This window comes from Corvus cornix, chromosome 8 (assembly GCF_000738735.6).
Source record: "Corvus cornix cornix isolate S_Up_H32 chromosome 8, ASM73873v5, whole genome shotgun sequence".
NCBI classification, from domain to species: Eukaryota; Metazoa; Chordata; class Aves; order Passeriformes; family Corvidae; genus Corvus; species Corvus cornix.
Window position 1 is genome coordinate 29,820,652 of NC_046338.1, and position 12,356 is coordinate 29,833,007.

The 12,356-nt window shown below is 41.3% G+C and overlaps 2 protein-coding genes across 8 annotated transcripts in view; both read left to right on the forward strand.

Moving 5' to 3' along the window:
* RABGAP1L (RAB GTPase activating protein 1 like) overlaps positions 1 to 12,356 on the forward strand; it is a 243,198-nt gene that overhangs the window by 78,169 nt on the left and 152,673 nt on the right. The window lies entirely within an intron of this gene.
* On the forward strand, positions 1,936 to 10,540 carry GPR52 (G protein-coupled receptor 52). The gene has a single exon (XM_010406324.4). The coding sequence runs from the start codon at positions 2,030 to 2,032 to the stop codon at positions 3,113 to 3,115; it is 1,086 nt and encodes a 361-aa protein (XP_010404626.1). The 5' UTR covers positions 1,936 to 2,029; the 3' UTR covers positions 3,116 to 10,540.

Genomic DNA, 12,356 nt, shown 5'->3' on the forward strand with positions numbered 1-12,356 from the left:
CGGCGGGAGGAGGGGGAGGAGGAGGAGGAGGAGCGGCTCAGGTGCAGGCAATCATCGCACGGGGGGAGCGGGGAAGCGGCGGCAGCCGCTCCAGCCGCACCGCGGTAACAGGACTCCCTGTCAAGTGTTGGACATAGCGGCTGGTGAGGATGCGTGTAGGTGAGAAAGCTTCTCTATTGCTTTAGCAGGGAATTGGAGAAAGGAGTGATTTTGTACGTGCTCTGTTGCTTATAGACAAAGGGAGCGAATAGGCGGAAATATTCGGGGATGTTATAAAATCTGAAAGGACTTTCTGTACAGCGTGGCGATGCACGACAGGAAATTAACTCCAAAAAGAATGCTTTCTCTCAAAGTGCTGCGACAGAATTGAACATTTGGCTTTTCTAGTATCTGAAATTCCTCCTGAAGACACGGCAAGGACTATCAGAAACATCAGAGAGATCCTGGTACTTTTAAAGAGACTTAAAGCAAATGCGAGCTGAATGACCTTGGAGATCATTTGATGTGGATTCATTAATTTTCACTGCTAGTCTTCTAGTCTCAGGAACTCTAGGATTAATGATGGTTTTAACATTTTAGGGGCCTTTCAAAAACCAAGATTGTATACATATAATTACCTGCCTAATGATTCCTGAACTAATCAAGCATTTACTTAAAACTGAATACAGAAGATGCTTTCTTTTAATGTTTTCTCTCTCCATAGCTGTGAATAAAATGAACAAGGTAATGTCCTGCAAATAGAAGAACAATTTTTTAAAGCAACTATTTATTATGCAGATCATCTAATAAATACAGAAACCTTAAACCCCTGAGAAGATGAAGCTGAGCAACAGAATAATGGAGTAGTAAACAATGGCAGCTTTTCTAGTCAAATCAGCATTTCATTAGCTTCCCAGCAGAATGCAGATGGAAGTTTCTGAGCTCGTTGTGTGGGGGTTTGTGAAATGATTCAGTTGTTGCTACAGAGGTGAGCAATATCATGGATATACCTATGAACTCCTGGGTACTGAGCCACTATAGTAGATATGGCAGAGTTTCTAAAGATGATTATTTTAAATTGCCATTGCTGAAATTAAATTCAAGAGGATTTATTTTGTCTGTGGGGACACTGAATTATGATTCTGGCATTCGTAATTGTAATGGACTATAACTGTTTAAAGGAACTGTAAATATTGACATAAGTCTCCAAAATCTATTCTTAAATTATTTTCATTTTTAAATGAATAGATACAATCTTCCTCATTGTATGTGAGATGTATGTTTGCTTTCTTGGGAGCCAGAGGACAAATCTGCCTCATCCCCCACCTGTCTCCCCCTAAATAAAATTCATTATTCATATCCAAATAGTGGTGAGTCTATTGGAATTAACCTTGACAAAAATGTTTTCCTTACCTTTCCAATGGATAGCATGGATAAGATGGAGAACCATCTTCTGAACTGAACAAGAAACGATAGCATTAGAGGATGAACTTTTTCCTTTAGTCTCCAGTCAGTCTGTGATTTAAACTAACACGTAAAGATTATCTCCAATAACTGCTGGTCCAGGAAACCTGAGCTGTACTGAGGTTCCTCCTTCCCTTCCTCTCCCTCTCCCCAGTATATCCCAAAGTAACTGACTTTCTCAGGAAAATAAGTCAGAGATTTCCCTCCCCTCCTTCCCTGGGAAATGAATGTGTCTCTTTTGTCAGTTTTTATTTCTGTTTGTTTTAGAAGTGCCTTGTGTTTGCTAAAGATGGGTCAAGAGCACTGGAGGAGCTGATCAGTGGCCTTTCTCTTTCTGGCTTTTGTTTTTCTTTTCTTTCTTTCTCTCTTTCTTTCTTTCATTCTTTCCTTAAAGCCAAGGTGTGCCAGAGGTGATGCACTGATGCTGAGGAGGCATCAACAGCTATGGGACTCTAATCCTCTCACATGTAAGCACTGGCAGTGTCTGCAAAGAGAGATCGTGAGACGCTGAAGCAGAGTTTAGCTGCTGTTCAGCAGGTCACCTGCTCACTAAGGCTCAGATTGCACAGTTCCCTAAGCACAAAACATGAACCAGTCCCGATGGATTGAATGGAGGACTCTGAATATGAGCAGTAGTGTTATGAACATATCTGAGCACCTCTCCTGCCCTCTTGGATTTGGTCACTACAATGCAGTTGACATCTGTATCCTTGAGACAGTCGTTATTGTCTTGCTAACGTTTTTAATTATTGCGGGTAACTTAACTGTGATATTTGTTTTCCACTGTGCTCCACTCCTGCATCATTACACCACCAGCTATTTTATTCAGACCATGGCCTATGCTGATCTTTTTGTTGGAGTCAGCTGCTTGGTTCCTACTTTGTCACTGCTCCACTACTCAACAGGTGTCCATGAGTCCTTGACTTGTCAAGTTTTTGGATACATCATCTCTGTGCTCAAAAGCGTATCTATGGCATGTCTTGCTTGCATCAGTGTGGATCGCTATCTCGCTATAACAAAGCCTCTCTCCTATAATCAACTGGTCACACCTTGTCGCTTGAGAATCTGCATCAGTCTGATCTGGATATACTCTTGTCTGATCTTCTTGCCTTCCTTCTTTGGTTGGGGAAAACCTGGTTACCATGGAGATATTTTTGAATGGTGTGCTACCTCCTGGCTAACTAATGCCTACTTTACTGGCTTTATCGTGTGCTTACTATACGCTCCTGCTGCCTTTGTCATATGTTTCACCTATTTCCACATCTTTAAAATTTGCCGGCAGCACACCAAAGAGATAAGTGATCGGAGAGCTCGATTCCCTAACCACGAAGGGGATGCTGCTGGGGAGACTGGGCACAGCCCCGACCGCCGCTATGCCATGGTTTTGTTCCGGATAACCAGTGTGTTCTACGTGCTCTGGCTCCCTTATATCATTTACTTTCTGCTGGAAAGCTCGAGGGTGTTGGAAAACCCAGCACTCTCCTTCCTAACAACGTGGCTTGCTATAAGCAATAGTTTCTGCAACTGTGTGATTTATAGCCTCTCCAACAGCGTGTTCAGGCTGGGACTGCGGAGACTGTCAGAGACAATCTGTTCATCTTGTATGTGTTCAAAAGACAGGGATGTACGGGACCCTAAGCCAAGGAAACGGGCTAATTCCTGCTCCATTTAAAGAAGACGGGCACATGTAATCAAGTGCAGAGTTTTGATAGTATTTGTGGTATCTGGAAACTTGCCAGAGAGAAATGTTTACTTGAACAGCTTGCCGTGGTGTTAGAGTGAGTTTAAAAGGGATCCTGGAAAAGGCAAAGGCAGCTGTAAGAAGGGTCACTGAACTCTTGTGAAATTGTTGGGGAACAGTTCAACAGAGATGATGAAGAAAGTCAGAAATAAAAATCTTCCAAAGGGCATGGAGTAACTACCACATCAGAGGAGGCTCCTCGTAAAACAAATTAGTTAGTTACTATCTTACCTTTTCCCCCTTGTAGCCAAGTTGTCTTTGTGTCAGAATACACTGTAGCCTTCAGAATTGTAATAGATTTAAGAGGAAGCAATCAACGCCACAGTATGCAGCTATCCGTAAATTATATACTTGAGGACTGTAGTAGGTACTGCAGGTAATAATCGGCTCTATCTCTGCTCACATATTGTACAATTTTCAGTTGTACAAAAAATCTGCAATGCATAAACCCTACCCTGGGCATGATGCTTTGGGATGAACTGGCTCGTTTCGGTACAACTTGCACAGAAGCTCTCCCTCTCATTTCCCCGTTTTTTCCATGCTGTGCAACCCTTATATTCCACTGCCTGCAGGTGGGTGAGTTGACGGCGCCTGTGAGGTAAACTGAGTCCCAAACCATTCTTTCTGCAGGAAGCAATAGCCCTCCCTGGCTGGCTGACTGCAGCTGCCCATGTACAATTTCTTCAGTCGTTCCCTCTTTTGACCCAGTTAAATCAGCGCACAGTATCAATGTAGTGTCCTTTAGGGTGTACTAAAGCTTTTCCTTACGGGTTCCACAGATGCAGACATGATAATGGCACACAGCAGTGTGCAGCACTGCCTAGAAAATGAAAACTAACCAACCCTTTTCTTTGGGAAATGTCAAGAGCTTACTGTTGTAGCTGTCAGTCTGTTGTGTGAACCTCACTTGCACATAGCGTATTTTTTTTAAGAGAAAGCGTAAATTGTGCCTAATGTTTTCATAGCACATGGACTAGGTCAATGCTACCGGATTAAAAATTCACACTTGCTTCAAGAGAAATACTTCTGTGCAGCTCTTTGTTAGACACGTGTTCTCAGAGGAGGTGAACAAGACAGTTCAGTGTTAAATACAGGCCAAGAGCTTTGGTGTGTCCTTTTGTACGGAACTGACTTTGATTTTGCAAGGGCACACATTAGGTTTGTGTAATAAATTGCCAGGGGTTCAGATGCATGTCAGTCAATATAATACTTAAATTATAACTTTGAACCAAATATCATTTTCTTAGATGGTTATTGGCTTTTTAAAAAGGCCCAATTATTGATTATTGGTGCCTTTTAACACTGCACTATTACTCCTTCTTTCACCAAAATGCATATGTAAAGATTGTGCCTATTACTTTTTGTAATGAAAGCTGACCACGTGTGCACACTTGTGGTTTGACTCTAGAGCTCCCTTAATGCTGTACTCTTTGTTTTGTTGAGGTGGTTCTGAACCCCTGTACATTTTTTTAACCCTGTAAGAAAGTTGAAACAATGGAATAAAGTAGTATTATATCAATCAAACTCAGCCTTGGCGTTAGTTCCCTGATGTTACACTCTGTTCTCCTTGAAGTTCCTTTCGGGTTAGGACTCGAGTGAACAATTTCAAATCCAAATTTCAAAGCAGCTTACTTGATGTCTAAAATGTTCTTATTCTGGTTTCTGGCATTGCTTGTCTTCAGAGTAGATTCAAACGTGACTTGAAACATTCCTGGAGCTGAGCTGAGCTGCTGCTGACACCCGGCTCTCACAGGTTTTAGGGAAAAATGAATGGTATCCCTCACACGGATCTCGTAGTGCTCCATGTCTACAGGAATGTATTTACTGCCTTCTTTTGACAAGTTGATGTTTATTTTGGGAGGCTCTTTTGGCTCGCTGCTGCTCTGTATGGTTGTGTAACCCCAACTCTTCCACAAACACGATGTGGATTCATTTAGTTTTGTCATTATTTTGTCATTTTTTACTGCTTAGTAGGCCCTCAGTGGGCAAGACTTAGGCAAGGAGCAATGAAATATCCTATTTCTCACAATTCACAAGGCTGGTTTCCTACCAATCAAGTCATTTTATATCTGTGCTCCAGAGCTGGCTGCTTAGAGCTTCTCATTTTCACTGGCATTTCTGGTGACAAGTTTCTGTGGGACCTTCTGAAATTCAAGAAAAGTTCTAGCAAGTGCTTGAAGTCGAACTAATGTTTATTGAACCCAGCCTGCAGGCAGCAGATGTGTTGTGAGTGTGGTACTGTAACTCCAGATGTGTAGGAACACCCAAGCAAACTCACTTGGGTCGGTTGTGCCTTAGCTGAACCCTGTTTGTGTGACCTCAGCCAAGTGCAGTTGATGTACAGCAACTTCAAGCTTTATTGCCCAAAAAGGGTAGGTCACAGGTAGGGTTTGGCCTCAGGGGCTGCACCCCAAAGCTTGCTCACTCTGAAGGGGACAGGTAGCATTATGTTCCTCTCTGCCATCGTGTTCAGTGTGGATTTGTTGGGTGCAACTAGAGATTTCCTTCTTCCTCAGGCTGTTCTTGGAGGGAGAGAATATAGGAGAAATCCAAAGCCCTGGAACTCACTTGTAGGATCCAAGGTTCTTCACCCCCCTTTCAAAGTTTTTTGTTGAACATTGGCTTCATGTTGTTGGTGCAAGAACACTGTTTTGTGTTCCTGGACCCTGAATTTCAGCTGCTGTAAATTCACATTTCAATCTGTTCTCTATAATCTCCTGGAATCTGTCAAATTAAACATTCTCAGTGGATTTAAGTATTGCTTTTCTTCTTTCTGTTTCCCAGGTGACCAGATTTGATCTGGTCAGTCACATGAATCTTTAAATTTAGTGTGTGTGTTTCATTTTATGGAAGTGTTTTCTAAATTCATGATCTAAAATTTTTATTTGAGGGACATTCTATTACTGTTTACTAATGCTGTCTGAGGATTCCAGCTGCTGCTAAATTCTCTTCCAGAATTAGAACGCTGGGCATTTTAATGGATTAAAAAAGTCACAGAAATTCCAGTCACCCAATCTGTCACTTTGGATTTTCATTCTGTCATTATATAAAGTCTGAAGTTCTTGTATGAAAACCTGATTAAACAATGATACTTTTAAAGCTGGCTCCCACTTTCATGGGCCTGAAGATCTTTATGATTTACGAAATACCTGGTAAAGAGGAGACCAGACACTGACTAAAGAAGTTGATGCGAAAAAGTCATTATTGATAATACAGGTAATGAAAAGGAAACAGCTGTAAAATGCAAAATGAAGAAATGAAGCTATATGCCTGATAGATAAGTAAAACAAATAAATATATATACACACACATATATATATATATGAAAAACTCCTTTATGCGGGTAGATTATGTTGTGCTGTTACATTTCTCTGGGATACTTAGCTTGCAGCACACCAGGGGCAATGTCAAGGTCGATTGCCTTACCATTTTTGGAATGTCATGTCTGCAGCCCAAGGAAAAGTCCAAACAATGGTGTAATGGCAGCAAAAGAACTACCAGAAAGGTGTTTTTTTCTTCACCAAATTCTATGTGCTTCCTTATTTTCTGGCTGAGTAAATTTCTTCTTAAAATGCTGTTCTTTAAAGGGAAAGGGAACTGTAGTGATGAAAAACACATTGCTATCTTTGAAGGTTTACTTACTGTCTTATAGTAAGATATTCTTTCCCTGTTTCTGCTTAAGAATCCATTTTGTAATTACATTCAGTAAAGCATGAGGTACTGTGCCAGTTTTATTTTTGTGCAGTCTTTGTGCTTCCTCTGCTGAAAAGTTGGGAAAAGTTGCTTTGTTGAGCTGCCTTCACAGGTAGTTTAGGAAGACCTTTTAAAAACAGTGGTTTTATTGGTTAATGATTAATTTTCATTCATTAGTGTTTGGCAATAGAACGTCCTTGAGTACACTTAGTTTTTACACTCAGCAAAAGTAGTAAAATGTCCTTTTATGGGTAAATTAACTTAGCAGTCGATATTAGAAATTGAGTTTTAATGAGGAGTTATTTCATTAGCTATTTCATTTCAACGTGGAGCTCTTTTATCTTTCCATATTATAGTTGTAGCTAAACACGTGAGTATACAGATGCTTTATTTTTTAAAGTTGGTGTTGGAATGCCGGGGATCTGCATCTCTGAGCCCAGGTCGCTGCTGTTCCAGGGTGGGAATATCCCTTTAGCAGCTCTCCAGCTCAGGTGCAGCACGCTGGGCAGCCCCATGGTCCTGGAGCTGAGTTTGCCAGGGAGCAGTGCCAGAGGTTCAGCAGGGGGAGCAATGTCAGTGAAGGTGGCAGTGGCCTCCCCAGCCATCCGCCGGGACCAGCTGATTTGCAGCTCTTTAGTTTTATTGTCCCTGTCACCAAAAGGAGAAGTTTAAGCCTTTTGACTTCATCCCTGCCCGCTGTTCCCTCTGGCTCTTTTTTTATGGATAGAATGGTGCATCTTTCTACCGAAGAACTGAATTTGATTGATTTTGTTGGGTTTTTTTCATTGAAAAATTTCATATATGTCATTTGAATGGCCAAACCAAGCCATTAACTGCTTTGTTAACCAGATGCCAATTACTTTGCAGACCTTTCCAGAAGTGGCAGCATCACTGAGGTAGTGTTTTCTTGTCATTTGCAGCATTGCCTGGAACACTGCTTAAAGATAGCACTTTCCAAAGATTACATGTGTTTTGCTAAACCAAATACAGAGGTCAAGTAAAACCTGATTTTTTTTTCCCCCCTATTTTACACAGACATATTTAATGTTTTTCTAAGTATGTGCTGAACTTATGCATAGATCTCAGCATTTTTAATTGTTAACCAAAGTCTATGCCATTATTGTTGATGGGATGAAAGCGATGTAGAAGGCTATTCAAGAGGAGATTCCTACACACGGATTTTTCTCGTCATTCTGTAAAGAAATTCTTCCTTTCCCCATCTGATATTAGGACAATCCCCTGAGCTCCATGAGCTGTAAGTGCTAAAGGAGTGGGATGTGAATGGAGAAGAAGCTGTTAACGGCTCCATGCCCCAGCACAGCCCTGAGAAAATCCGGAAATCCCTCACTTTCGCATCCATAATTTCTTCGGGCTCCTCCTTTGTGCAAGTACTAGGAACGGTAGGATGAATGTAAGGAAACCTTAGGGCTTTCAGCTGCACTGGCCAGTGGCTAGGAAGAGTAATTTCTGGCAGTAAAATCTTTGGGACTTTATCCCAGTCTTACACCATCTGCTGCCAGACTTAACCCTCTGGAGCTGTGACACCAGCACTGCAGGGTTTTCGTTATAAGCACCAAAAAGGTGCTTATAGGACAAAAAAAAAGGTGACTGGGAGCAAAATGAAACTTTTCTAAGTGCAGTGATTACCAGGGAAAAGAGTTTCTTCTTTCCTATGCGATGTTGATCCCTGCCTCAAAGCTTGCAATCTAAAATGTGCAGCTGGCAGTGTTAGGAAAAGAGACAAACACCAGGGGTTTGAGAAGGGGAAGCTCAGAGATGACAGTGTCATCTGACATGTGAGGGCACTTGTGCATCTTGACAGCATTACTCTTTTTTTCTTTGTTTTCTTTAAATGTCTTTTTTTTCCCTCCTTCTGTGTATTATTTAAATAAGCAGAAATTCTTCTCATCATGGAAGAAGTCCATTTGATGAGATATTTAAATGAGGGATAGGGTAGTGGTTTGGGCAGGTATAACAGAGGGTCCCAAGTCACTTGTGAAAACATGTACTACTTCAAATTTCATACACTTTAGGCAGGAACATCTTTAAATACCTGTCGCAGGTGAGGGTTTCCACTCCTTGTATCACCTCTCCACTGTTGTTTATGCTTGTGCAGGTATTAACGAAAAGTTCTTGTGGGACAACTGAATTTAGAATCGTAAATGGACAAATGATGTTTTCCAAGATAGAGTAAATTTGTTCTGCCTTAGGAAAGACACTGGCTGAACCTCCTCATATCTTGGTTGTTTGGGGTCATGGGCAGCTCTGCACAAACTCAGTTTTGGGTAGTGGTGGGTAGGGCTGAAGCACCTGTCTGTCCTCTGCGTAAACTCTTACTGGTGAAGTTAGTCCTCTACAGATGGGGTGGGAGACAGCTGAAGGCAATAATGCCTTAAACTGCCCCAGCAAGACTTTGCAGAGCTGTGTTTATTTGAGTTCTTAATGGTAAGGAAATTGGTTATAATTTTAAAAAGAGAGGTCTATATGCTGTGAGTAATGAACTGTTATTAGGTCAAGAACAGAGTAGTCTGGTTTTCATCTGTGCCCTGAGCAGGCCAGAAGGATCTTCGTTTGAGAATTTTACTATGATCAGGTAGTTTTTCAGGCACTGCAGTTTTTGTAGGGAGTTTTAATGCAACTGTGTGTGCATAAGGATTGTAAATAGTCATAGAATGGCAAGGTTTCAGTGGCAGCTTTTAATGCATTTCAAGGGCTTTGGGGAGCACTTTGTGGCTCAAGTTGGGTATGTTCTAAGTGTGTGCTGAAATTGCCAAAGCCAAGACAGCAAACACAGGCTGTAAATGCAAGATGTTTATCCAAAACTACTCTCTCTGTCATACTGGATATTTGATACTGTCCAGGCAATTATCTCATGTTGGTTTATGAAGATGCTCTACAGAAAAGAAAGAAGTCTGACACATGTAAGCAGAACTGTGTGCTGCCCTAATGAAATTATGTTCATGATTTTTGATTTTTCAACTCAGGACTCACATGTTTTCTGTGATCTCTCACTTTGGGAGCTCGTAATCAATTCATCATTTTCCTTTTCTGGCTGTGCTTTACTTGATCTCTGGCTTTTGGGTTTTTGAAGTTCAATTTTAAATTAGAGTTTTCAATCCAATTTTGCCATTTTGTAGCTGTGTTCTTCACTTGACTCATGTAAAAACTTCTGTGGAGTATTGGAAAGGTCATGTCCTTGAAGGGAACTGCATCCAGTCTGAAATGTACTTAGGCTGCATTCCATTGTATCTGAAAGAAGTCTTGCTGTACCTTGTTTACCAGATTTCAGGTGTCTTGGCAAGAGCCTCAGTGACAGATAACAAGTTCTCTAACATCCTCTGTTGGGCTAAAACATTTGCCTCTGATTTTGTTTGTAAAGGTTGCTAACTAAAGAAACTATTTTGGTGGTGAAACAGTATTTTGGATGGGGTTTATGGAGATAATTTATGTGTCTGTTGTATTTCCTCTGGCTGTGATGGTGGAACAGGAAGGTTATTGCTTAAGTGCTGCTGGAAGTTCTGTCCACTTACCCCCTCCCTTTTTTGGGAAAAGAATGTCTGTGATGGTTGGTCGTTGGTACAATTGGACTTGAGTGATCATCTTATTTTATGAAATTCATTGCATTAGTAATGCCTGTAATTTGAAAATAAAAATCATAACGAAGTGCTCTTGTAATAATGGTATTGATTTTGTTTAAAAATATACCAAGATGAAAATTCTTTACATTGGTATAAAGACATTTGAAATGTGGTGTATGTGAGGAATACCTGCTGATAATTTGTTTTGGGAAAGATTTGGATTTCAAGGGCAGATGAAATTCAAGAGATTAAATATCAATTCTGAAGAAAAGCAGGTCTTGCTTTTCATGCAGTAATAAAATGAATTGAATCTCTTTCCTGTCAAGGGATTTTGGGTTTCTGTAAGTTACATTATAGAGATGGTAGTTTAATGAGCCATGGCTTACCAAGAAATGTTGAGATATTAGTAGTTATAAAAATAATTAAGAAGATTACTAGAAATCATCTCTACCATCACCATGATGTGCCTGGACCTTGAATCCCAGATGTAACTAGCCCAAGGTAGCACAGCTGGAAGGAATTCTGAGGAGTGGCAAAGGAACTCTTTTTCTCTAGAGGAGAGTTAAATTCTCTAGGATTTTCCAACTTAGAAAGGAGGATTAAGGTACAGGGGAGTTTGAGAAATCTGTGGGGTTGGGATTGTCCTGGGGGAGAACTGGGCATAAGTACCCACTATGAAAACAAACTGTGTGTGCAGTGAATCATGGGAGACACTGACCAAAGACTCTCTGGACGTAAAAGCTGACACGGGTTAAAAATTCAGGAGAGTTTAGGGAGGAACAGTGTGTTAAATGCTGTCATCATCGTGCTTCTGGCCTGAGAGTCCATGTGCTGCAGAGTACCCGAGGCTGGGAGACTGTGGTGGGGGAGGTTGTATGCCCGAGGATGTTTGCCCTGTTCTTATCCTCATCCTCAGGCATCTGCTCCTAGTTGCTGTCCCAGCCAGGGTTGATGCCAGGGCAACTACGGGCAGACCCACAGTGTCTGCTCTTACCTTCCTGCTCTCTTCTCTCAGTACATCCTTACTGCTTCTCATTTACTCACTCTGGATGTTCCTTTTCACATTTGGTCTGTCAGGAATAGAACGCCCAGTTTACTTCAGCTGCTTTTTCTGAATAAAATTGTGAGTGAGAAATGAACATCTGTGGCTGTGTGTCTTTGTATGTGTGTGCAAGGTGGCAGTGAGAGAAGTGTCAGGATGATCAGCTGTCTCCAGCTTTCCTTGCTAGGGAAACAAAACACCTTCTGGAAAAGCACCAACAAGCAGTTGTGAAGGGGACTATATTGCTAGTTCTGAGATCAAGTATTTGGGGATATACTTCTACTTGGGAAAAAAAATATATGTAGTAGTTAAGAGCCAAGCTGTTTGATGGGCAGTCATAGCAGAAAGGGCTTTTTAACCCTATCTCAATAGCAGGACTTTTTAGAAGCCAAAGGGATGCTGCAAGAGTAGGGTTGCTGACACTCCACATGGGTAAGTCGAGTACCCCAACCAGTCTGCAGTTGGTTCAACAGAAGTCCAACAAGTCCTCCACAACTTGTTGTATCAAACCTACAGGATAAAAGAAAGGGGACTGCCGTGTTGTATTCAAGAAAAAAAAATCAGTGATAAAATTTCTTTGCCCTGACAGCCTGTGTGGCTGACACACAGCTTGCAGTTCCCAACAACCAGCTGGCATTTTCTCAAGTACTTCTGTACTCCCCAAAGTTAATAATGAAGTAACAGCAAAGTCGAGGCAAGTACCTTAATGAGCTGTGATGAGGATCCAGTCCAACAACACTGTTCCACTCCTAATCAGCAGAATGTTATCTGTTTTCTGAAATAATGTGTTATCTATCGAGAAAAGAAACCAGAACTCAAACTAGATCTGGAAAGAACTGTCACTGCTGTATTTATAGAA

Bases quoted from the DNA above. Each gene is read 5' to 3' on its own strand.
- GPR52 (XM_010406324.4), top strand. From the start codon at position 2,030: ATGAACCAGTCCCGATGGATTGAATGGAGGACTCTGAATATGAGCAGT.